The sequence below is a fragment of the Balaenoptera physalus genome, assembly GCF_965194825.1.
Source record: "Balaenoptera physalus genome assembly, chromosome: 7".
In the NCBI taxonomy this organism is placed as follows: Eukaryota; Metazoa; Chordata; class Mammalia; order Artiodactyla; family Balaenopteridae; genus Balaenoptera; species Balaenoptera physalus.
In genome coordinates, this window is record NC_138886.1 from 7,410,563 (window position 1) to 7,435,382 (window position 24,820).

General features: G+C 52.9%; 1 protein-coding gene across 12 annotated transcripts in view; it reads right to left on the minus strand.

Moving 5' to 3' along the window:
• SPTAN1 (spectrin alpha, non-erythrocytic 1) overlaps positions 1–24,820 on the minus strand; it is a 60,696-nt gene that overhangs the window by 564 nt on the left and 35,312 nt on the right. For 5 of the 12 annotated variants that reach the window (XM_082468299.1, XM_082468303.1, XM_082468306.1 and 2 more), the window contains 31 exons: positions 24,694–24,729; positions 22,497–22,544; positions 21,650–21,741; positions 21,227–21,371; positions 20,954–21,135; positions 20,292–20,391; positions 19,973–20,170; positions 19,723–19,869; positions 18,592–18,695; positions 18,324–18,486; positions 17,916–17,930; positions 16,146–16,277; positions 15,736–15,873; positions 14,812–14,916; positions 12,720–12,928; positions 11,760–11,880; positions 11,454–11,575; positions 10,725–10,857; positions 8,900–8,998; positions 7,237–7,396; positions 6,488–6,564; positions 5,641–5,850; positions 4,959–5,255; positions 4,464–4,576; positions 4,073–4,090; positions 2,842–2,904; positions 1,544–1,598; positions 880–1,076; positions 687–740; positions 455–601; positions 223–370 (listed from right to left, as the gene is read on the minus strand). In XM_082468299.1, coding sequence (XP_082324425.1) covers positions 223–370; positions 455–601; positions 687–740; positions 880–1,076; positions 1,544–1,598; positions 2,842–2,904; positions 4,073–4,090; positions 4,464–4,576; positions 4,959–5,255; positions 5,641–5,850; positions 6,488–6,564; positions 7,237–7,396; positions 8,900–8,998; positions 10,725–10,857; positions 11,454–11,575; positions 11,760–11,880; positions 12,720–12,928; positions 14,812–14,916; positions 15,736–15,873; positions 16,146–16,277; positions 17,916–17,930; positions 18,324–18,486; positions 18,592–18,695; positions 19,723–19,869; positions 19,973–20,170; positions 20,292–20,391; positions 20,954–21,135; positions 21,227–21,371; positions 21,650–21,741; positions 22,497–22,544; positions 24,694–24,729 — 3,828 coding nt within the window. The remainder of the gene's footprint in view (positions 1–222; positions 371–454; positions 602–686; positions 741–879; positions 1,077–1,543; positions 1,599–2,841; positions 2,905–4,072; positions 4,091–4,463; positions 4,577–4,958; positions 5,256–5,640; positions 5,851–6,487; positions 6,565–7,236; positions 7,397–8,899; positions 8,999–10,724; positions 10,858–11,453; positions 11,576–11,759; positions 11,881–12,719; positions 12,929–14,811; positions 14,917–15,735; positions 15,874–16,145; positions 16,278–17,915; positions 17,931–18,323; positions 18,487–18,591; positions 18,696–19,722; positions 19,870–19,972; positions 20,171–20,291; positions 20,392–20,953; positions 21,136–21,226; positions 21,372–21,649; positions 21,742–22,496; positions 22,545–24,693; positions 24,730–24,820) is intronic. The other 7 variants (XM_082468300.1, XM_082468307.1, XM_082468301.1 and 4 more) reach the window with 5 other exon arrangements.

Consider the following 24,820-nt stretch of genomic DNA (forward strand, 5'->3'; position numbering starts at 1 on the left):
TGCCAAAGCTTCAGGACCTTTGCTGCTACGGCCTTTAGCCTGGACTGAGTTTCATTTGAAAATGGGGATAAAATGCCTGCACCCAGCAGCTAACGCTCAAAACTCGGGTGTGTTACTCTAGACTCAGCTCTGCCCCTAACCCAGGGGGCAACCTTGCCTGGGCTTCACTCTTCAAAGGAGCCCCTCACCCCCACCCCACGCTAGGGAAGCAGAGCCCCAGACCTGGTACAGCTCCTCCTTGGTCACGTAAGGCTTCCCTTCGGAGCTCAGGGCCCGGAAGGCGCTCTCGATCTCCTCACTGGACTTGACGTTCTCGGTCTCACGGCTGATCATGAAGGCCATGTACTCTTGCAGGGAGACGTGGCCGTCCCTGGGGGGCCAAGGTGCAGTGAGCAGGGAGGGTGCAGTAGGAGCCGCGTGCAGAGCTGCTTCTACCACGTTCCCTGATGCTCACCTGTTTGGATCCACAGTGTCCAGGATGGCCTCGAACTCGGGGTCGGGCTCCCCTTCCTCCACCATGGGCAGGTCGTAGCCCAGGGAGCGCAGGCAGGACTTGAACTCCTGGTGGTTCAGCCGGCCAGACTTGTCCTTGTCAAAGTGTCTGTGGCACAAGGCTGAGGGCTCAGCACAGAGGCCCTGCTGCTGAGCCCGCCTCCCCCGCCAGGAAGGGCGCAACGCATACTCACTTAAACATCATGCTGAATTCTTTGAGGGCCTCCTCGGTCACCCCGGTCGTGTTCCTGGAAGAAAGAACAGAATTAGGGACCGGATCCTCCACCCCATGCAGCTGGTGACACGTTCTGTCCTCCCAGTAAACTGACTGCTGGACGTGGGGGCGGGCCTGCTGCTGCTGTGCCCACCCGGGGAAGCTGCCGCTACCTGGCCTGGATCTGCTGCTCCAGGTTGTGCTGCATGCGCATGCCCAGCTGGTCGAGCTGGTCCCACTGCTGGGCCAGGCCCACGGTGCTGTGCTCTGTGTACTTGTTGTCCAGGATCAGGGCTTCCTCCATGGCCGCCCCCAGGTCCTCAATCTTCTTGAGCTGACTTCTCATGGCTCGAATCTCCTGGTGCTTGCGCTGCGGGGGTGAGGGAGCAAAGATGCGTGGGACAGGGGCTCTTGCCTCGGTTACCGGGCCCGAGAGCCTGCTTTAACAGCCCTCCTCGGTCTCCGCACCCCCAGCCTGAGACCTGCAGGGCTGCCTGCAAGGGCAAAGTGGGGATGGGGTGAAGTTGAAGAAATCCAGCAGCCTCAACAGAGGAAGAGGCGTCAGTGTGACAGTCACAAATCAGTGGGTTGACCTGCCAGGGAAACAGTATATACTGAGGACCAAAGGAGCCTCCTCCTTTCCCAGTAGAGCTCCTGGTAGCAATTGTCAAAGACAAAAAACTCTTTAAAATGACGGAGGTCCTGGGCTGCTTTAAGCCAAGGGAAAGGAGGGGTACCTGGCCAGCCCACCTTGTACCCGACCTGAAGCCAAGTACGCCTGCTGGCAGTGGTGGGGTGAAGGGTTTTAGCCGGGCCAGAAACACTAAGGGCACTTACTTTGGTAGCTTCAAGCTGGGATTCGAGGGTCCCGGATTCTTCCACCATGCAGGACCTAAACACAGAAGCACAGTGAGGCAAGAGGCCCGATCGCCAGCTCGAAATTAACTTCCCTTAGATAAAAGTGCCTGCAGTCTCAAATTCCTCTTATTAGGGTATGAAACCTATCTGCTATTGGCTATCTTTTCTTAAGCAGCTCTGGGAGCCAGGGAGGGCAGGTAATACTTCTCCAGTATACTTCTGGGAAGCTGCTGCCTGATGTGGTTGCCACCTGGTAAGGCCAACAGATAAGCCAGGGCTGAGCCCCCATCCAGCCTGCTCCCTGCTCCCCAGCTGGGACCCCTTGTCATGTGGCTGGCTCCTTAGGCCCACCCAGGCTGTGGCATGGTACCTGATCCAAGCTAGGCCCTTGAAGGGTACCTCAGGAACTGATTTTACGTTCCTCCATGGGAACAGAGAGGGGCTGCAGGCCTGGCAGCATGCTTCCTCCGCAACCAGGGGGAGAAGGACGCCTGTGCAACCCTTCAGGCAGGAGACCCGAAGGTGAGGGGAGGCTGGCAGCCACCCCCAGAAGTCCTGGGGTCTCCTGCAGGCTCCTGAGGAGGGGAGCCACACTCTAGGGCAAGTGACAGCAATGGGAGGAGATGCAGTCAGATGACCCCTTGACATGGGAACTGGGGTGTGAAGATCACGACCAGATTTGGGTTTGGTCCTGCCCAAAGGAGAGGTGGCTGTGACTAAGCCCCAGATTCAGGTTCTATCATCTACAGACACAGCGCCAGAGGCTCCTTCCAGGGCTAAGTTCTGAGGAGCAGGGGGCCTCTGGGGAGCCGACAGAGGCTTCCCGACAGAACAGTGTGAGGTCACAGAGGCTACCAGTGAATGAAGACAAATGAGGTTACGTGCAGGGATGAGTCACACTGTGTGCGTGTCCTGGGTGGGGTTTTAGCCCGGCCTCCCCTGTACCCACCTTTGCCCCAACCTACCCTTTCAACACCCAGCGAGCCAGCATTAGCTGTGAAATCTCCCCAGGTTCAAAGTGCTCTAGCAAGGCAAGGCACCAGGCTTCCTCCTACCCCAGCAGGTCAGACTCACAGTCACGCCATGTCCCCCCAGGAAAAGCACACCCCCAGGACCTGGGGGCAGGAGGCCGGGTGCTGGTGCAGTGGGAGGAGGACAGACCCCTCCTTCCCACGCGGCCACGGGCGGTGGGTTAGTCAGAAAGCAGAGCCGCCTGGGGAAGTCAAGAGTGCACGGGTAAAACCACAGCGAGGTAAGAAAAGAAACAGGAGAAAAACCTTCCAGACAGATCATCCCCAACTTCATACTGATAGACACGAATGACCCGACGATACGCTATGCTATTCAAAGAAAAGAAACCAAATGAATACACCAGAGGAGGGGGAGGCAAGAGCATACCGAGACAGACACACACCACAAGGCCCAAGCTGGACAGTGCACAGACAGGGCCTCCTGGCGCCCAGGCAGGGACGTGGTGGAGGCCGAGCCGACAGCCAGCCTGGGTGGGCAGGCAGCCTTGGGCGGCTCGCACGGGGACCGGGCAAGACGGGACAGGGCTGGGAGGAGCCACGTGGTAAAGGGAGCATGGCACCTCATGGAGACAAGTCCAATGCCAGCAGACATGGCCATGGGCACCAGGGAGGAGAACAGACCCCAGGGCAGCTTATGAGCTCGAGCTGAACCTGCGATCCCTGGATCCCGCCCTGCTCTGCCTTCAGCACGTGCTCGCCTGAGTGTGGGTACGCTCCTCCCGCTGCCGCCTCTAATGCCTGACGTGCCTGCCTGCAGGGCCTCGGGAGCGCTCGTCTAAGCCACCATGGTCCTGGGAGAGAATGCAAGGGTCCCCGATCCGGGCAGAGGCCAAGGCCTCGTGGGGAGGCCCCACTGGCACCGGGCAGGACGGCCCTGCTCCTCTCGGGGCTCCTCCCAAGTCCCTTGTCTCTCCATTACCCAGAAACCCTGAGCACTTGGGCTTCCTCTTGAGGCAAAAGACAGCCTCAGCCCTCCGTGGGGGCGCTGGGGGAGGAGGGGGTCAGTGCACAGACGGGGACTTAATGCACCAGCTGGAGCCCCTCAACAATGTCATCCTATTTCATGCCCATGACCTCCTAGGCACTAAACATGATCCCAACAGACACGTGGCGGAACAAGGCAGAAAAAAAGTCCAGTATAATCCCAATGGCTGAATAAGCATGGGGATTCTCAGAGGCTTTGGACTCCAGTTCTGGCCTTCTGGCCCCATCTTACCCTCTAAGAGAACCCTTGGAATCTGAACAGGAAGGTGGGAGCGGCTCCCCTCCCTAGACTGCAGGCCGTCAGGGACAGTGGGCCATGGGTGCCAGGGAAGGGGGCAAGGGTAGGGCGGGGGACGTGCAGCCTGCCCCAGGCAGGAAGGTCCATTCTGGGATCCTCTGCAAGCCAGGCCACGAGGGGACAAAGGGCAGAGGGACAAGCACACGAGACACCATCACACCACAAAGCCCGGAGAAATAAGAAGTCAATATTAACCCATCGAGGAGATACGTTCTGTGGAGATGGGATCCAAGCAGCCACAAGACAAGGTGGTGTCCGGACAGCAGCATCGCGAGGTGGGGGACAGAGGCAGACACAAGAAAGAAAAAAAAAAACAAAACCAAGGTCATCAGTACCCACGCTGCGCTCAACCCTGTACCCCTGTCACCGTCGCTGTGCAGGGCAACCACGGGCCACGCTCAGTCCCACCCAATCCAGGACATCCGGTGACTCCATCTCTGGAGAAGTTCCTTCGAGAACCCTCCCAACTCTGCCCACCCCTCTGGCTCCAGCCAGACCAGGCTGCGCTCCTAACCCTTCTTCCCACGCTCTGGAGCCCGAGGCCTGGGCATTCAGCCCCCAGGACCAAGCACTCCCGGGGCCGCACCTGGTCTCCTGGATCCACTGGTGGAAGGCGTTGGCGTGCTGGGCGAATTCCTGGCGCAGCTTGTCGTTCTCCTCCTGCCGGCGCTGCTCCTTCTGCAGCTCCAGCTCCCTTTCCTAAGGACCGAGGGAGGAAGAGGCGTGTCATCCCCGCCCCCCTTCAAGGACAGGCTCGAGGCTCAGCCACTGACCGGCTGGTCTCAACATTTGAGAGGAACAGGAGTAGTTTTCTGAAGCTACTCGGGGGTCAGGGAGGACGAGCTGTTCATCTCAACCCACAGACAGCACGGAAGGCGTCTGGGAGGCATTCGCCAGCCCGCTTCCCCAGAGACCTTGCAAGATGCGGGGCAGGGGAGGGCCAATCACAGCCATGCGGGCCTGTGGGACCCACACAGGGTGACTTGTGATGAATGAAACTGTGCTTCCTCCCCGATCTCACGCTTCAGCCAGGAAGGGCTTCCCTGCCCAGGGCCCCACCCCGCCCAGCGGAGAAGGGCACCTTGATGATCTTCTGCAGGTTCCTCCAGGTCTCCTCCAGGGCCTCCATGGTGAACCAGGTGTAGGGGTTGGAGGCCACGCGGAAGCTCTTGATCTGGCGGTCCAGCTCGGCCAGCTGGTTGAAGTCGGCCTGGGCCGAGCTGAGCGAGGAGCGGAAGGCGTCGTGGGCCTCGCGCAAGGCCTTGATCTCTTCCAGGGAGTTGCAGCGCACCGGGTCTGTTAAGTCCTCCTCTGCGTTTTCAAACCAGCTGTTGAAGGCAGAAGCCTTTTTGGCAAAGGTCAGGAAGAGGTCCTCCACCTGAAAGCAGAGGAGACTGAGTCGGCACAGCTGCAGGGGCTGTATGGACCATCCTTGGTGGGCGGGTGGGCGGCGGTGTGGGCACCAGAAAGGCGGGGGTAGTTCCCAGGGCGTCGGGCTTGCTCGGCTTGGCTCGGCTCGGCTCTCTGCTGCCCTTCTCCCACTGCTCGAAAGTCCTCCCTCTTTCTCCCCTTGCTCCCCCTTCCCTGGCACATGCAAGCTCAGTCTTCCCGGAAGCCTCCGAGCAGCAGCCTCATGAAGGCAAGGGTCCCATTTCCCTTGGTTTACGTTGACTCCACACCCCCGTGCAGAACCTCTGTCCCGGGAGAGGGGTTTGCTTTCCCTATGCGTTGAGCTGGTTGAGCTCGGCTGGGGCCAAGCTTACCTTGCGGAAATGACTCTGAGCCTCCAGCAGCTTCTTCTTTCGGGTGGCTGAATTGGCCAGAAGCTGGCTCCACCTTTTCATGAGGGCGGCGTGCCGGGCCTCGATGGCCTTTGACTGGATGTGCTTGGCGGCCAGCAGCTGATCTTTGAGGGTAGTGATGTTGGCGATGCCCTCCTGCTGGAAGGCCTGCAGGCCAGCATCGAAGGTTTCCTGGAACAAGGAGTGAGAAGGCAACATGCAGGGACCGCACTGAGATGAGATCGTACGCCTTCCGGTGCCTCAGCTCGGACGGCACCCGCATCTGTCCAGCCAGCTGCCCAGGCCAGACTGTCAGCCTCGAGTCCCCACCTCCTCCTGACGCTTGGTCACACCTTGGTCACCACTTTTCTGCATCTCCTCCAGGCCTCAGGTCACTGAGGCAGCTCCTCCCAGACCCTGCTTTCAGCCTCGGGCTGAGGCACCCGGGCTCTCCCCACCACCTCTGCCAAGAATACCCGCCCAGCTCTTCCCCAACCACTTTCAGTTTACCCTCCGTGATCTAGCTTGGATGTCACCTCCTCTGGGAAGACTTTCCCGTCAACGCCTGCCTGCTGGAAACTGAGTCAGACACCTCTTGAGTGAAGTCCACATCCTGCTGTGCTCAGCCTGTTAGCACCCATCAGGCTACAGCTCAGAGGCCTAGTCTGAGAGCTTCCTGAGGACCAGGACTGTATCTTGTTTACTGCTGGCCCCTAGGGCCTAATATAGATAGTCAAATGTCTCAATGAAAGATGCTGACTGTCATTCATCCACCAGGAAATACTATGTGAGTATATTTCAATCAATCAACAAAGTAGCCACGACTGACCTGTTTGGTAAGGAGAGTTTGGACAGAAGATAGATCTCGACCATAATCATCTGTCTTCAAGCTGTTCTCCTTTTCACCTAGAAAACCAAGCATGGGAAATCAACCATCCCTTCTCAACGTAACAAATTTTAAAAAAAAAGAAAAGAAGAAAAAAGAAGAGCGAGGCACCTATTATTTTGCTTACATTTGAATTCCAATACTACTGACAGCAGTCTCTGAACCCCAATGAGCTGGCTCCTCCCTGCACCCGGGCCCCCTTCTACGTCTGTGTCCTGAAGAGGGCCCTCCAGCCTGTCCTAGATGCTGTTCAGTCGCTACTTATGCAACAGCAACTACCAAGGTCATGTGGGTCCTGAAATCAGTGCAGTTCCTCCTCGCCTGGGGGCTGGATCACACCCTGGACCCGTGTAGCTCGGGGGACAGTGCCGGTGCAGGCTGGTCCGGCTCGTGTGGCCCTTGTTTGTGTTGTGGTGCCCACTGCTTCTTTCAGCGTTACAGGACCTTTGTTTTGTTAACCCTCGTGCCGGCCCAGGGGCACCGCTGAGGCTTGGCTCTCTGCCTCAGGACCCTATCTCCCGCTGCCACCAGTGGTCTGCCCGGCGGCAGGGGTCTCTGATATGCTCACGTTCCAGCAGTTTCTTCTCCGCAGAAGAAAACCAGCTGCGTAGGAAGCAGACCGGCTGTGGTTCTGAACAATCTTCCCGGCCCGGGAGGGTAAGAGGCTTGGGCAGCGCCGAGGCCGTGCTTACCAATCCAGGACTCCACCACGTCAGCCTTCCAGTTGAACTGAAGGAAGGCCGAGTTCTCATCGAGCTTTGCCTTCCTCTGGGCAGCAGCTTTCTCCAAGTCTGATACTTTCCCGTTCAGGCCCTTCATCTTTGAAGAGATGTTCTCCTCATGGTGATTGTTCTAGGCCGTGGAAAAGGCACACTGTCAGCCTCGCCCCTGCTGCGGTTACCTCATCTGCACCCTCCCTGCAGGGCGCAGGCAGGCTTGCAACCTCTGTGACAGGCCGTGCTCCCCTGCCCACCGCCAGGAGAATGGGGGAAGGCTTTTCTAAGAGCCTTAAAGAGATGAACACTGGCAATTCTACTCCTACAAGTAATAATGAGGAATGTGATAAAATGTTAAGTCACAATGATGTATTCATTAGTGTCATTTTTGACAGCAAAAAATTAGAAAAAGCCTAAATAATTATGACTCAATGGCTACTATACGTATGCAATAAAATCAATGGCTTGGAACAATATTTTCACACTGTGGATATTAAAAATTATTAAGCCCCAAACACTCCGATGCAGTCTTGGTTAAAACTGTATGTGAAAACACAAACCATAAGTCCGCATAAAATTTAGAAAGAAACTCAGGGAGGAAACAAAGACTGCTGCTGGAAACAGAGCACCAGGCTCTCTGCCACAAGGCCGAAGGACAGTCACACGCCGTCATCTCACAGGTGGGGCGCACTTGTGTGTGATGAGTCGTACACAGGCCTCATCTACGTGGACATGGTCTGTATCTGAAATTAGTCTCCGTAAGGTTATTTGCCCACAAGAGTGAGGAGAAAAGCTCCCCAGTGAACATGGATTTTAACTAGTTACCTCCTGTGGACCAAATCCCTAGTCTTAAGTAAGGCCTGATCAACAGTGCAAATTCTGTGATGAGGAATTTTACTCATTATGTGTTTGTGACAGGAAATCAGAGTCGACAGAAGTCATTTGTCTTGTGCAACTACATGTCTTGTGGAACTTGTGACAGATGGCGGCAACCCGTCTAGTCTGGATTTCAACTGGGGAGTGACTCGACTTCACTGCTGCTGAGAAAGCACCAAGACCCCTTATTTTTTGCTTTCTCCCTAGAAAGCTATTTGAATGAAATGAACCTTGTGATTCTGACAGACAGATTTATAAAACATCCTGGATAGCAGCCAGCTTTTACACAGCGATGTGCACCCGCTGAACAGCTGCCGTTTAACCTGGTGGACGGCTCAGCATGAGGAGAGTCTGGAGGCTCAGGCACGGAGGTCTCACTGGGGTCATCTCTGGTGGTGGTTCTATGGGTGACTGTTTTGATCTGCCCACTTGTGTTTTCTACCACCTCTATAAAGAGCTTGTATTCCCGGAGAAGTAAACTGGAAGAGCAACCACGTGGGAGTGCCAATGTCACAGCAGGGATGCTTCTTTGCTTAATTAAAGCAGAGAAAAACAACTGCTGCAGAATGGCTTTACTAACTGGCTTCAAGAAGGGGGTAAATATCCAGTTAAACACGGAATGCAGGAATGGAGCCGCCACTGGTCTCCACGCAGACCTCTGTTTAGTGAGTGTCCCAGGGGAGGAGCTTTGTGGGCAGTTGTGGTACCAGCACGCGGTGTCCCGGAGCGGGAAATGAGGGTCTTACCAGCGGGCCGGGCTCACCTTCTTAATGAGGTCTTGTCCGTTAGTGCAGACGTCATTCACCCGGTCCTTGTGGACAGTGAAGTCCGTCTCGAAGGCTTCATGTTTCTTCAGTAAGCCCTGGAGGGGAAACAGCAAGGCTCGCTACTGAGAGCCTGGTATGTGCGGTGGGCCAGGTCCCGGGCACAGAGGAGCAGGGCTGGAAGGTGCCCGCACATGCACCCCAGTCCAGCTGGGGCTCAGACAACAGACAGACACAGAATAAATAGGAAATCCTAAAACAGTAAAATGAGGACACCGCGCGCATAACCAGGGGTGGGGGGGCTCGGGAAGGCCTTTCTGAAGCGGTGAGGCTCCTGCCCGTCAACCAGCACAGGCCCCTCTTGCCCTGTCGGAGGCCCCAGAATGGATACCGAGCAACCTTAAAATAAGCACCAACCGAACAGCGACACCCACCCGAAGGTTTAACCCGAGCACATCTCCTGAGGGACCTCCCAAATCTTGTCCTTTCCTCCATACAGTTGAAGTGCTGGAGACAACACCCCTTGTGTCGGCTTCCAGGGAACACAGCGATGCAGATAACAGGAAACCACTGACTGCATCTGCCTCCTACCTGCGTCCCCCAACGAGCTGAACAGGATTCCCAGCGGGAGGAGCCCAGCTCTGGGGCTACCCTGACTCTCAGGAATGCTAACTCTGCCTCCACAGCTGGCGGCACGGACAGAGGAACACCCGACCACAACGTGCAGTTCCTCCTATGAAGAGGGGAGTCGCCTCACCCCCGAGACCTGGGGCTGCTCTGTCCCACAGGCTACGCCTTAGGATCCCTGCAGCCTTGCCTTTGCCTCTTTGAACGCTGCCTGAAGAAGCTGATCTAAGCTGCCGGATGGTGAGAGGCCACGTGGAGGGGACTGAGACGTCCCAGCTGGAGCCACCTGAGTGACATCACCGTGCACCTCTCAGCCCAGCTGCCTTCTGCCTCAGTGCAGCTGTGTGAGAGGGTCCCAGTGGAAGCAGCAGAGGCAATGCCCATCAATGCACAGAATCGTGGGAAATAGACTGTTGTTTTTAGGGTTGTGACACAGCAATAGGTAACCTATGTATTTAAGAAATATGTTACGGGTTGAACTGTTTCCCCCCCAAAGATACGGGTTCAAACATCAGCACCTAGGAATGTGGAAATGAGTTCTCTGCAGATGCAATCAAGTTAAGACAGGTCATCAGGGTGGTCCTAATCCAATATGCCTGGTGTCCTACATATATAACAAGAGGGAAATCTGGACACAGACACACCCAGACAGAATGCCACGGGAACACAAAGACACAGAGGGAAGACAGCCATGTGAAAGCACAGGCAGAGGTTCGAGTTACGCTGCCACAAGCCCAGCTACCAGAAGCTGGAAGAGGCAAGAAAGGGTCCTCTCCTAGAAGCTTCGGAGAGAGCAAGGCCCTGTCGACACCTTGATCACAGACCTCTAGCTCTCCGAACTAGGATAAAACAAGTTTCTATTGTTTCAAAGCCACTGGGTTTGTGGTACTTTGCTAAGGCAGCCACAGGAAACTAACAGGGTACTAGTAAGCTGTGGTTAACGATACCAGCCACACTGCCGGGCTGACAGCAGGACTCCATGAACTGGGGCTGACAAAGTCACCCCAATTTTGTCTACAGAGGGGCAGCGTCTCTCGCGTGGGATCTTGAGGACTGAGACCAGCCAACGAGACGCTGGCTGCCGGCTCCGAGGGCTCTCCTGGTAAGAGCACGGCCACCGAGCAAGCTGGCAGGAAAAGGGTGGAGCGGGCAGCGGCTAGGAGGGAAGAAGCAGGCAGCATCTCCGGTTTCTCTGACCTGGATGGCAGCAAGAGTGTCTCCATAATCTTCACTGGCCACCAGGGTCATCTTCTCATTGATCCAGGCTTCCTCCTCCTCCACGTTGGCTACAAACTGCTGATATTCCAAGGACTCTTCTAGCCGCTGGCCCCTAATCACAGGGGACAGTATAAAATCAGCCATAATCTCCTCTAACCTGGATGCTTAAAAACGCGAATGATGGGCTTCCCTGGTGGCGCAGTGGTTGGAAGTCTGCCTGCCAATGCAGGGGACATGGGTTCGAGCCCTGGTCTGGGTAGATCCCACATGCCGTGGAGCAACTGGGCCCGTGAGCCACAATTACTAAGCCTGCGTGTCTGGAGCCTGTGCTCCGCAGCGGGAAAGGCCGCGACGGTGGGAGGCCCGCGCACTGTGATGAAGAGTGGCCCCCGCTTGCCGCAACTAGAGAAAGCCCTCACACAGAAACGAAGACCCAACACAGCAAAAATAAATAAATAAATTAAAAAAAAAAAACACGAATGATGAGTGTGGGATGTAAACGGTTCATTCGAGCCCTCTTCCTAATACAAAGCAGAGAGTGCTGGTCCAACACGCAATTCTGGAACCATCTGCTCGGTCCGGATTCACATAACGGGACCAGCTCGGCGTGGGCCTGTCAGAGCAACCCAGGCATGGTGCTGGCACAGCCAAGAGGCGGGCCCGCCCGCTGCCCACGCCCCGCCCGCTGCCCATGCCCCGCCCGCTCACCGGGCGGCCGCCAGCTGCTTCAGCTCCTTCCAGTGCTCCACGAACTGCGCCAGGCGCTGCTCAATCTCCTCCTTCCCGATGGTGTTGTCATCGGACAGCTTCTTTCCGGTGTCCAGGACACCCTGACAGGCAAGAACGACTGGGTCAACAGATGCTTCCAGGAGAGGGCCTCGACATCAAATTCAGGCCTTCTCCACCCCGCTGTGGGATGAGGGGCCATAACCACAGTAGAGACCTCGGTGAGACGGGCTCACCTGGACCCATTCAAGCCCCGCTGCCCGCTTGGCCAGGAGAGGCCCTCCTCACCTGAATCGCCGGCTCGTGGGCAGCCAGTTCTGCCTCCAAACGTTTGTGCTTCTTCCTCAGGTTCTGAACGCCCGTCAGGTCGCGGCCATAGTCCTCCGAGCTCACCAGCAGCTTCTTCTCCCTGGGCAGCACAGGCGGGCGGTCAGCCTCTGCACGTGCGTGTCTTCAGCTGCAGACGTGCAGTCAAAGAGCGTGAAGCTCACGGACCCCGTGATGTCCTTCACCTGCATCTACCCATCTGTCCGGGAAAGTCCTTCAGAAGCCAGGCTTCTGGGGAAAAAAGCCTCTACTTCCCCAATGAACGGGGTCCACGTACGTCTCCAGGAGCACCTCCTGTGTCCGACTCTGCAAAGGGTCGGGGTGCACTGGAGAACAAGGAGGTGCCACTGCTGTCACCCTATCAATCCTACCTGATCAAATACACACGTATCACACGCGGTAACATATGAAAATGCTAATGTAAACAGCGTTTTAAGGCAGTGAATTGAGAGGATCCTGTCCTTAAAAATGGTCTGTTTATAGGCTACATCATCTGGAAAAGGCAGACTGAAATTCTGGGGGAGGGGAGATAAAAACAAACAAGACGAACTTTTCTTCCTGCAAGCAGCAATCTTTCCCAGGAGATCAGACCATCTTTCCCAGATGGGAACTCACTAATGTCGCCAGTGACCTAAGGGCAGGGACTAGACAAGCCCTGGATGCCACCACACACACCGCCACGTGGAGGCCATGGCTGACCACTATCACCGCATGCCCAGACACCAGGAGGGGAAGTCGGGGCGTCTCACCGCGGCTGTGCGGTGAGGCTGGGACCAGCCGGGCACAGCTGCCGAGTCCGTGCCATTTCTGACCCACTTCCCATCTCACCACCACGGTCCAGGAGAGGATTAGCCCGGGGTTCCTAACGTCCTCCGTGAAAGGCTCCGAGGGCACCGAGGGGACCCGGAGCGGGGCTCGTACTTGATCCAGGACTCCTCGTCGTCCATGTCCCGGAAGAACTGGTGCAGGCGGTGGGACTCGTTCAGCCTGGCTCGCCGGGAGGCCGCCATGGTCTTGATCTTTTGGAAACGGCCGTTGATGGTGTCCCGCTTGTCCTTCACTTGGGAGGTGTCGAAGGCACTGCTGGTCATCAGGCTGTCCGCCTGGCTGTTCAGGTCCTTCAGGCGATCCTGGGCAGGGGACACGACGAAGGGGTCAGAGATCTGGGTCACCCACAAATATCTGCTTGTAAACCAGAACTGGGGACTTCTTCACTGACAGGTTGGTTTAAGATTTATTCAGGTTTCTCTCAAAGTGTGGTATGTGGACCCCTAGGGTTCTAAATCAAAACTACTTTCATAACAATACAAAAACATGATCTGCCTTTTTTACTGTGTGAACATTTGCACTGATGGTGCAAAATCCACAGTAGGGGTGGTGCTGCTCAAGGCAGTGGCAAACTACGAGCAGAAATCCAGCTCTTCACTGCCACGCACTCCCAGTAGAAATCGCTGTTTCACTTAAGAACATCCTTAAAAAAGCAGCAAAGTTGTTAATTTTATTAAGTCTCCATCTTTGAGTACGTGTCATTTTAATATCCTATCTGATAAAACAGGGAACCCACACAAAGCACTTCCGCCGAGTGCCGAAGTTCAATGACTGTGCTGAGGAGAAGCATGTGTTCCGAGCTGAACTGGCCACTTCTTCCATGGACCGTCAGTTTCACTTGGGAGACCAGCCAACAGACAAACTATGGTCATTCTGACTTTGAGAGCTGACAAATACTTTGTCGAGAATGAATAAAGTGAACCTGTCACTTTAAGGAAAACTGCGTTTGCTGCTAATGATAAAATTCAAACTTTCATGAGGAAATTAGAATTTTGGAAAATTGGCATCCACCTCCGCGAGCCTGACAGCTTCCCGATACGTGTAGATTTTTCCATTGAGACTGGCTGTGATGTTAACGAACGTGATGTTTGATACCATATACAGACATGCGTCAACATTTAGAAGATCTAAACTCTGCGAATCAATATTTCCCAAATGATTCTGTAACCTCAGGCCTGAGTAAATGATCCATTCCAAGTCCAAGATGGACCAGTGGATTTAAACATAAACAGTATGAAAAGCTGACAGTGTTTCAGAGTCCACTTTCCAACTAACCTTTAGAAACTACCACTTACTGAGTTGGATGTAGTATCAAAAAGTACCCACAGTTATCTGAATTAAGATACTACTCCCTCCTCTACCTGTGTGAGGCTCTATTTTCATCACACACAACAAACTGAATTCAGAAGCAGCTATAAGAATCCAGCTGTCTTCTATCAAGCTGGACATCAAAGAGGTTTGCAAAAAATGTAACCAGTGTGACTCTTCTTGCTATATTTTTGTTTTTGGAAAAACAGAGACATTATACATAAAAAATGTTACTTACGTTAACTTGTGATGGGTTTATTATTTTAAACGAATTAATACATTTTTCTCAGTTTTCTTACATTGCTACAATTCATAGACCTTATTCAGATTTCACCAATTTTTATATGCATTTGTGTGTCTCTGTGAGTATGTGCATGTAGTTTCATGCAGTTTTATCGTATGTGTAGATTTACGTAACTACCGCCAAGATCAAGATATGGACCTTGTTCTGAGAGCACAAAGGAACTTCCTTATAGTCTTTACAGTTGTACCCCTACCCTGTCCCTAACTCCTGGCAACCACTAATCTGTTCTCCATCTCTATAATCTGTCATTTTGAGAATATCATGTAAATGAAATCATACAGTAGGTAACCTTTTGAAATTATTTTTAGATTTTTTTGAAATTATTTTTAAAAAATTTAGCTCTAAAAATTTAAGTTTTAATAATGGCAAATACCAATAGATAAAACCTACATAACTAACTCTCCTAGGGGCTCTCAATAATGGTTCAGAGCACAAAATGGCCCCGAGACCACAACGTTTGAGCACCTTGGCTTTAAGGGATGAACATCACTGTCCGTCCCCAAATGCGCCAGGTCTCCTTAGAGTCACGCACGGCCGTGTCCCAGAGCCCGGCCTGGCGCCCCCTCCGCTTACCTCATGGGCAGAGATGTCCGCCTCCAGCAGTTGATGTTTTTTTAGCAGGTTGTTCACAGAAGCCAGGTCTTTGCCGTAATCCTCAGAGGCCAGCAGGGCTTCCACCTGGCAATGAAACATGAACGGGAAGGCCACTGTCTGGAGCACATTCCGTGTCCTGGCGAACCCAGGATGCCCACTCGTCCCCCAGGCGCCCCTGTCTGGACAGCTGCAAACTTCCCCACCACACGCTGCTGTTGTGCCGGCTCGGCGTGGACCCTCCCCTGGGCAGAGAGGCGGCAGCTCGGGCAAAGACTAATGTACAGAGATGTTCACTGCAGCAAAACGTATCCCCCAAAGCTGGGAGCACCAGCGTGGCCCACAGTATGGGAATGGTTAAATTATGGCCTAACTCTGTGATGGTCTAAGGCAGTTATTCAAATGTTCAGGAAGACTTTTTCATGACTTGAAATAACACCACCAATACGTACTGATGAAAAATTACGTTATGAGCTCAAACACATGAAAGTACAGCTACACAAAAAGTCACGGAAATAGGTGTAGACCAGATAGATACAGAATAGTGGTCTTTAAAATTTTTTTATTTCTTTTTACTTTCTGTACTCTCTGAACAGTCTACAGAGACCGCAGGACTAACTCTGGCCTGCGGGCTCTTTGCTGTTCTGGTTTCTACCTGGGTACCGTGAGAGCGGCCTGTACACGGACCCCACCACCCACTCCTGTTGGCGTTTTCCTGTGGAAACAAGTGACCCACGTCCGACCAGAGATCAGCTCTCTCTTCTGTAAACATTCCCTCCCCCTGACTACAAACCCCTCAGAGTACACAGCTCACACTTGATGATGATTTCTGTTAAAAGGGACGTCGGGAGAGCCCTGCCTTTCCACGGAACCCTCCAGTGGGGAAGGGAAGCCCCGTGGCCTCACCTCAGAGAGCCAGAAGTCAAAGTCCTTGATCCCAGTGTTGAAGTTCTGCTGCTTGTTGGCTTCTTTCAGCTTCTGGCTCTTCTCAGCCGACTTCTGCACCAGGAACTGCCACTGGTCAGCTAAGGCGGCCAGCCGGGCCTGGGCAAGAGAAGGGAGCCGTTGGAGATGGCCAACTCCACGGTCCGCGCCCTCTCTGGAAGCCGACCTGACGCCCCTCACAGAGGAGGATGGAAGATGCTCCCAGGAGCCACTCTCACTAGCATCCCCTCAGCAACACAGCCAGAAGTCTTCTGTTTATTTTCCTAAGACTGCATTCCAGGGTCATCATCAAGCTGACGGTGATGCTGAAAGTCAAATCTAGCCCCCTCTTCTTCCCGGGCCAGGAGGAGGGGAGCTGGGGGACAGCGTACCTTGACGGCGTCCTCGCTGCCGGCACAGGCCCCGCGGTCAATGAGGGAGTTGCCCATGTCGATAACCCCTCGAATCCGGTCCGCGTTGGCGTGCAGTTCTGCTTCGAACGCCTGATGCTTCTGGTGCTTGCTCTGAAAACACCAAAGAAACCCTGCCACAAACCTTTCGAAACCAGGTCCTGCTAGGCTCTGTCCTTTCAGGGAGAAGGGGTTCTCAGAAGGGAGGGAGTGGTAGCAGACTTGAGGAACTAGGGGCAAGTGTCAACATTTTTATAGAAGGTGATCACAGAATCTGTGCAAAATACTTCAGGGGTCAGTCTGATGGAAGTTCAGCAGAAGGTCCGAGCTGGGAGACAGGAAATGCACCAGCTCAGGAGTAGGTGAATTGAGTCAACTCCTAAATCAGCTGGACTAGCTATCTGTGAGTGAAATCCTAGAATTATACACTTTCTCACATTTTGCAGGAGCTGGTAACGGCCAACTGTAGTTTTGAATCTACTTGCGCATCAGTTTCCATCCACGGCTTTCTCCTTAGTGGAAAACAGCTCTAACTAATAACACACATATGGCCCTCTCATCACCTAAGGTGGCAGGCACTATGAAATAAGGTATCCGAGGGCCAGCCTCCCCTCCGTCGACAGAGAAGGCTACAGCTGCCGCAAACCCTGGCTTTGCCGGCTTCTCATCTGGCAGCTGCAATCAATCAAAACTGCTGGATTTGTCAAAATCCAGGCTTGACTGTAGGTAAGAATTTCTTTTTGCTAGAAGAGAGGGCTGGGAGGATGATGGGCATCTGAGGCTGGGGGGCACCACGGGACACAAGTGGGAGGATGCAGCTGTGGGGCAGTTCTGGGTGAAAAATGCAGGGTTGCAGGCAAGAATGTGATCTGGGGAAAAAAGAACTAAAAGGAAAAAAGCAGTACAACTGGGGAAGGATTCTGCATCAAATGTTTCATTTCAGGGGCAGCAACTGTCAAAAGATGGAGCCATGTGGCTGGCGAAATGCAGCACCAACATGAAGCGTCCTTGCACCGACTCTGTGCCCAAGCCCAGCTACAGAAACAAAAAGAGTCTCAAATGCCCACGCATCCTGACAAAAGCCCCTCTTCTTCTGTTTCTTGTTCTGATCGTTCTTTGGCTCAATTCCCATCCATTCTATTTCTTCATTTCTCCATCCATTTAGGCAACTTCTAAGCTACATTTTGACTGGAAAGTCTCTTTCACTGCCCCTTGGGTAATGTTCACTTTTATCTTAACTTCTCACCCCCAGTTCCTCTTAGACTTACGAAGCAGATCACCTGCCTCTCTGTGGATCTCTAGCTGTCCCTCTCCAGTGACCAGCACTTCTGGATGCCAGACTGCGTGGGCAACGAAACTCTCACACCTGGCCCTGCCCTAGTCCACCGAGAGCCACGAGCCCAGAGCAAGAGGAACCCAAGTTTACACAGAAAAAGCTATTTCATTTTTTAAAAGAAGCACACCTCTTAAAAGAAAGCAGTCAACTACTGCCCCCCAAATCAAACACTGTACAGAACTTGCCTAAGTGATAAATTGGGAGGGGAGAGGGGGAGTAAAAGGTTGCAGGCTAATTACAACAGAGAAAGCCACATCCCACGGGGACACTTGAATGGAGGCTGATGGATGATTAGAAATGAAAAGCGTGGATGAGGAGACACCGGCAGAATCTACAATTACGAGAATCTACACACAAGAGCACAAACACTGGAGCTCGTTTAACTACAACTCTTAAAAAAAAAACATAAAACTTACCAGCAGCTTGGAAAGCTACAAAAATAGATTAAAATAACAAGAGTTCAGTACACTTATGTGAATATGCATATCAGCTATTCAACAGAAACTCATTTTGCTGTCATACTTCCCCTGGGAAGGTGAGCATTCAGGAACAGCAAATACAAGGGGGCCTTTTCTGCAGACTCTTTAATAGCAGACATGGTTTCAACAGAGGCAAATGAGGAAAGCGGCTTCTGAAATGGCTCTCATCATTTAAGTGAGGCTTTCCCACCGGTTCATCTTATTAAAATACTTTTTCTTGGCATCACTGGGGGTACGAGGAAGCTGTCTTAGAGGTATCTCCCTCTTTTAAGATACCTTATTTTAACAAGACCAACTCAATAACACAGGCTACTTCGCCGATGAACAGCTACCTGTGCAGCTCACCTGGATGTTGGTAGGATCCTTATATGACTCATCACTTGCAGTCTGTAATTTTTCGCTGATCCAAGCTTCAATCTCATCCACATCCCGGCTGAACTGCTGGAGAGTCTGCGATTCTCCCAGCTTTGACCTTTTCTCAATCATCTGGGCTTTAAGACGTCGCCACCTGAGCAGGTGAAACCGAGAGCAAAGGTGAACACCCCACAGAACTAGACAGGCCGGGCCGCTCACACAAGGCCGGCAAGACCCGTCGGCTGCACAGGCCACCCACCTGTCCAGAACCTCATTGCGCCGGCTGGAGATGTCGCCTTTGGCGTAGTGGCCGCCGGCGATGAGCTGGTCGGCAAAGGACTGCAGGGCGGCGATCTTCTCCTCCTGTCAGCAAACAGAGGCGTGAGGTCAAGGCGGGCAAGACGACTCTGCCTCGCCTGGACTGCAGGTCTCGAGAAGAGAATGGTTATTTTGGGTGACTAGCTGGTGACGGGATCAGAATACACTGACACTCTAGAAGCAGGAGTGTAAAAAGCCAGAGGAAAGCTTGATTTCAATCATTATTAGAGTAGAGTTTAACTCAAGAAGATTCCAGGTCACGCTGGGGTGGGGCCGGGGCTTGAGCACCAGCAGACGTCACGTACAAAATTAGGTTTCATACGAAAACATTGTCCGATTTTCAACAAAATGGTTTATAAGCCTAAGAGTTTTGCATCTTTCTGGTTTACGTTCATGGATTCACTTACCTACCCATAAGTTTGTTTTTCTTCCCTTTCGGTATAAAATTTTTTCCCTGTGGCATCTCTGTTATTAAAACCTCAGAAATGGGACTTCCTTGGTGGCGCAGTGGTTAAGAATCCGCCTACCAATGCAGGGGACACAGGTTTGAACTCTGGTCCGGGAAGATCCCACATGCTGCGGAGCAACTAAGCCCGTGTGCCACAACAAGAGAAGCCACCGCAGTGAGAAGCCCGCGCACTGCAACGAAGAGCAGCCCCCCACTCTCCGCAACTAGAGAAAGCCTGCACGCAGCCACGAAGACCCAACGCAGCCAAAATTAAATAAATAACATAGAAAAAGACACAAATTGGATAATATGAACATTTTTAAAAGCATGCCTCAAACAAACAAACAAAACCTCAGAAATACCAGAATTTATATATAAAGTTTAAAAAACGATTAACGTATGTCACTTTTCCTAGACTGCAGAGCTCTGCACTGGACCCAGTGGGGACCACGCTGCCTCCTCCATAGTCAACACCAAGTATTTTCATTTGAGCACACTACCAGAGCTCTGCAGCAGAGTTAAGCACACAGTAACTATTTTTCTTCTCTAGTCACTGGGAAGGGAAAGGAGAATACGCCAACAGAGAGACAGAAGCTGTCCATCTGGAAAGGCACAAGGCCTCACCTGGACGTTGATGGCTTTGTCGAAGTCCTCGTGCTTCTTGATCAGCGCCTCCACGCCGTCCAGCGAGTCGCCCCTGTCCTCGGTGCTCAGGAAGGCCTCCCGGGCGGCCATCCAGCTCTCGGCCTGCTCACAGTCCCGATGGAAGAGCTGCAGGAGGGGAGAGGCTGGTGAGGAGACAGAGCCTGCGGCGACCGGACACCCGGCCAGAAACCCCGCGGCAAACAGGGGAGTTACTGGCCAGCACGGGCACCTGCAGCTCAAGGCACTGATCCAACATCATCCTGCGCTGCACCCAGGCCTTCTCCAGGTCTGCACGCTCCTGATCTAGAATCTGTAGTTTCTCCTTGATCTCGGGGCTGGCATAGTGCCCATGAGCCAACAGCTGCTGCCCAAACTGCTCGAAGGCCTGGAAAGTGCCAGCCCTGGCGTCAATTTCCGTCCGGTGTTCCTGCCAAGAGGAGGAAAGGGATTAGGTAACTGGCAGGAGCTGCGCACTCTCACGTCAGCTGCAAAGGTCCTCCCGGCCTGGCAGGGCCACCACGTCTCTGCTGCTCAGCAGGCCCACCTACCTGGTGCCGTTCCAGCAGGGCCTCGGCTCCGGTGACATCCTTGGCTAGCTCGTCTGAGGACACCAACCCTCGGATTCCATTGATCCAAGACATGAGGTCCCTGGAAACCAGATCCACAGAGGAATGGCTATTACGCTACCTGGCAAGCAGGCCTTCTGCCCAGGAAAAGAGACAACTACATAATTCTTATCTCAGAGGGTTATTTGGGGTTAATCTAGTTAATCTATTGAATGGGGCTAGAACTCCAGGCAAAGTATTTCAAAGCTTCTTGTTTGTCTTATTGAAATAATAAAAAAAGAAAAAATCAAGAATTCCTCAGAGGAAAAATGAACAGGTTTTAACTAAGATCTTCTCACCCTATAGAATAACAGGTTCTTACAGACAGTAGCTGTGGTTAAGTTTTCTACAGCTTCAAACGCAAATGCTTTTCTTTAGGATTAAGTTTTTTGTTTTGTTTTTTTTTTTTTTTGCTGTGTGGCTCGTGGGATCTCAGTTCCCCAACCAGTGATTGAACCCGGACTCCCAGCAGTGAAAGTACCGAGTCCTAACCACTGGGCCGCCAGGGAATTCCCAGGATTAAGCCTTGTAAGTGCTAGATCCAGGCATGCATTTAATCCAGCTAGAAAGGCCCCTGGCCCAGAGCCAGCGAGCCTGCTTCTCACCGGAAGTCGCTGAGGAAGCGCTGCAGGTCGTGGGAATCGCCCAGCTTGGCCTTGCGCTGGTCGGCGCGCTTGCCCAGGCTGCTCCACGCCTGGTTCAACTCGGTGCACTTCTCCTGCAGGTCCTCTGCCGACTCGGGGTGGGACTGGATCAGGCGCTCGGCTGTTTCCCCAAGGGAATTCACCTGGGGAAGAAAGCGGTGAGCAGCGGGAAAGGAGGGGGCTCAGCCTCGGGCGGAATCGGGGGGAGGCGGCTCCCCATCCACATCCTCTCACCTTGTCGCCGAGGGCCGCGAGGTCCCTCTCAAAGCCCTCGTGCTTGCGCTGCAGGGCTTGGACACTGGCCAGGTCGTGGCCATAATTGTCCGTGTTTAGAGCCTGATTCTTCTCTTCAATCCACTCTTTGGTTTCGTCAGCATCTCTGTAGGTGAGACACACGTTCAAGTTAATGAGTGCTGAGTACGGCTGCCTTAACCTCAGGTCAAGTAGGGAAACTTCATTTCACTGGCACCAGCACATGTGTCGGTGGCCCACCAACAGCTCTAAACAGCAAGGAACACAAATTGATCCGCTTAGCATTACTGACTGAGAGCGTCCACCAGGTGCCAGAGCACAACCATCGACAAGACCCAGCCGTTACTGTCAGCGGGAACCCAACTGTCGCCTGCTCCTCCCCTGCCAGCCCCGGCCGACCCTCACCTGTGGAACCTCTGCACTTCGTGGGCGCTGCCCAGGAGCTGGCTCCGCTCCTCGGCCAGCTGCTGCAGGGACCGCCAGCGTTCATTCAGCTCCTGGGGGAGGGCAGCAAAGCGTCAGCCACACCAGGCTCTGGGAGAAGGGCCAGAACCAGAGGACTGGTGGCTTAACGTGAAAGGAAAGGCTGGGGCACAGATGATTTCCTGTTTCCAAGCTTCCTAGTTCAGTCGTTGAGCACACCACAACAGCAAAAGTCCAGAAAGCCAGACCCTGCCACAGCTCGCTGGACGCCACGGCGCAAACACTCCACCAACACCTGACTTGGAATCACCGTGGAAGCAGTAGGAGAGACGCAGCTGACTTATCTTCACTCTCAGCGCCTAGCCTGGTGCCTGCCTCAGAGCAACTGCTTCCTAACAACCACTGAGTGGACAAGTCCCCAAGTCTACTGCTCCCCGACACCCCGCACGGCTGTATCGCCGGGCAGCAGCAGCCCAAGGAGCGCAGCACAGCTACAGGACACCTTGTACTGGGGAGACAAACCAGCTCGGGGTCCAGAAAGGAGGCAAGAAAGGCAGTCACTGCCTTCCGACAATACGCTCCTCGCAGCTCCGGGCCCTCCTGGGGGTGAGGGAAGAAGCTCACCAGGCTCACCGCCAGGACCAGGCAAGTTGAGCACAGCCTCCTGCTGCACAAAGAGAGTAATACTGGCCAGGACACCCTCGGGCCCAGGAGAGTGACAAGTGCTACAGTTCATACAACTAATTAGGACAAGAGCCTTGCTGAAGACAGGAGAAGGAGACAATGAAGGAGACCGGGGAAGACAAGGAAAGCTGCCATGGTTTCTTACCTTGATGGAATTAAAGGTGGCCACGGTGTGAACCATCAGGCGAGCAGACTATGTGGGGAGGAAAGCAGAAGAGCAAACTAATCAAGTGTCTGCTGATTAAGAGAGAAATCTGAGATGCAAGTGCCATTAATTACGTCCCAAATGTCCACCAAAATGATTGTAAAAGGATACCATCAAATTTCTGAGCAGAGCAGCAATGAGAGTATCAACAACTAGAAAGTCAGGCAGAAACCCAAGTGCACAATCACACCCAACTCAATGATTCATTTTACTCGAAGAGTGAAAAGAGCGGTGAAAACCACAATTAAAACGGCTGGTTGGACAGGAAAAAAAAGGCTCAAAGACTACTGATTGGTGTCTTTTTCTTGTCCCTACTACAGGAGAACAGTCCAGAAAACACACTTAGTTGAACAAATGCGGGCAGCTGGGACTATTTAAATAGTCAAGGACATCACTAACTTCATTTCTGTTTATGGTTACTGGACTGTGGTTCCTTCTAACAGTATCCCCCTTGAACTAAGGGCAAGAGCCTTAGTTCAAGATGAAAAAGATGAAAAAGAAAATACACTGGCGACTTAGCTTCCTTCTCATCAATGTAGTCACTTCCAAAAATCAAACGCCCCTTGGGATCTCAGAGCCCACCTAGTTTTATGAGTAAGAAACCCTACTTGGCAGGCACTGTGATGCTCGTAACCTTCAAGTATGTAAAGAGAAGGAGGAGCTGAGCTTGGACGCAGCGAAGTTAGGCTCCTAGGATGTTCCTGTGACACACCCAATGGCACGTTCAACCAGTGTGGGTGTGTACAGGGCTCGGAAAGCAGACACCCATTGTTTCCAATCCTTTTCAGAAACAGGAGGTACTGACTGGTGTTTGTAAAGTCATCTGAAATACATTTCTGAAAAAACACCTGTTACCAGAAGAACTCTGGCAGGAGATCAGGTAGGTAAGGCTGCTGCTCATTCACGTCACCAATGACTGATTTTTGCTATGTGATGAAAATTAAGATTGAGAAAAGGGGAGAAAGCGGAATCCAAGGAAAAATGCACCCTCCCTGCCAATTTGGAGCCTATTTAATAAGCAGAATGGTCAGAGCCTGGAGGGATAAGGAGGCCAAAGAAACAAACCCCTTTCAGCCTAGGTCCTCACAACAGGTCAGACCTCATGACAGGGCTGAGAAGTACCAACCTAGGGACCGGTGCGGGGAGCCTTTTTGTTTTTAGATTTTCATGCTTTCTTCAGATCTTAGGAAGGTGTACTTTCATAAAGTAGAAATCTGCTCTTTCTAGCTTGCCTATAACTCAAGTGGCATATTCCTGAAGAGCTGGGTCAGGAGGAAAGATGCTAGAATTGGCATTTAGGCAACTAGTTCCATAATCATGGCTATAAACGCTTCACATGAAAAAGCTTATCCCCTGTCCTCCTGGAAGTTATGCCCACCCTGGTCAAGCACCACCCCTGGATCTCTCTGGAATAAAGTCCACTGAAGCTGGTAAACATCTGGTGTCCCCCCTTTATGTGTCTCGTCAGGATGTGGACCTTCTCTCAAGCCTTTCTTAGGCCATGGGAGAAAGCGGTCAGGCAGACGATGAGTGGAGCTTATGCTCCTTTTCATCCTCACTTCATGTGTCCTTTTGGGCTGTAGTCCTATTGGTGGGACCATGCCTGACGATGCAGTGTGACCTCTGTGAACTGCAGTCACCCCTGTAACCTTGGTACCCGAGAGGGAATGATCCCAGGACCCCCCGAGGTACTAAAATCCACAGATGCTCAAGACCCTTGGAGCCGGCACCCTGTATGGGCGGGTTCTGCATCCTTGGATTCGACCAACCATGGATCGGATGCTAGTATTTTCAATTGTTGGTTGGTTGAATCCGAGGATGTGGACCCACGGATGTGGAGGGCCAACTGTATACCCTGGCAGCGACGGTGCATGATAAACTCGACCTAACTGAATTTGTGCTGAGCATCTGCAGGGAGACATTTTGCTTCTGTGTATTAAGCATCACATTTCAAGGCATGACAGATTCCAAGAATACAACACCAGGGTCAGAACGACACCAGGCCAAACAAGTCCAGAAACAACCACAGGCTCAGACAAGCCTAAATACTCAGAAAACAGGCACGCCAGAAAAGGACGTAAAGTATTTCTGTTCCTGGAAAACCTTTGGAAATAATAATTTGCAAAGAAGCTCTTACCTTCCATGGGGAAGCCGTCTTGGAATCAGTTTCATCCTATTCAAAGAAAAAGGAGGCATTTAGGCAGCCAGGCAACTGTGCACAAAACAAAGCAGCCCCAGCCTTCCCTCTGGACGACAGGAAGTTC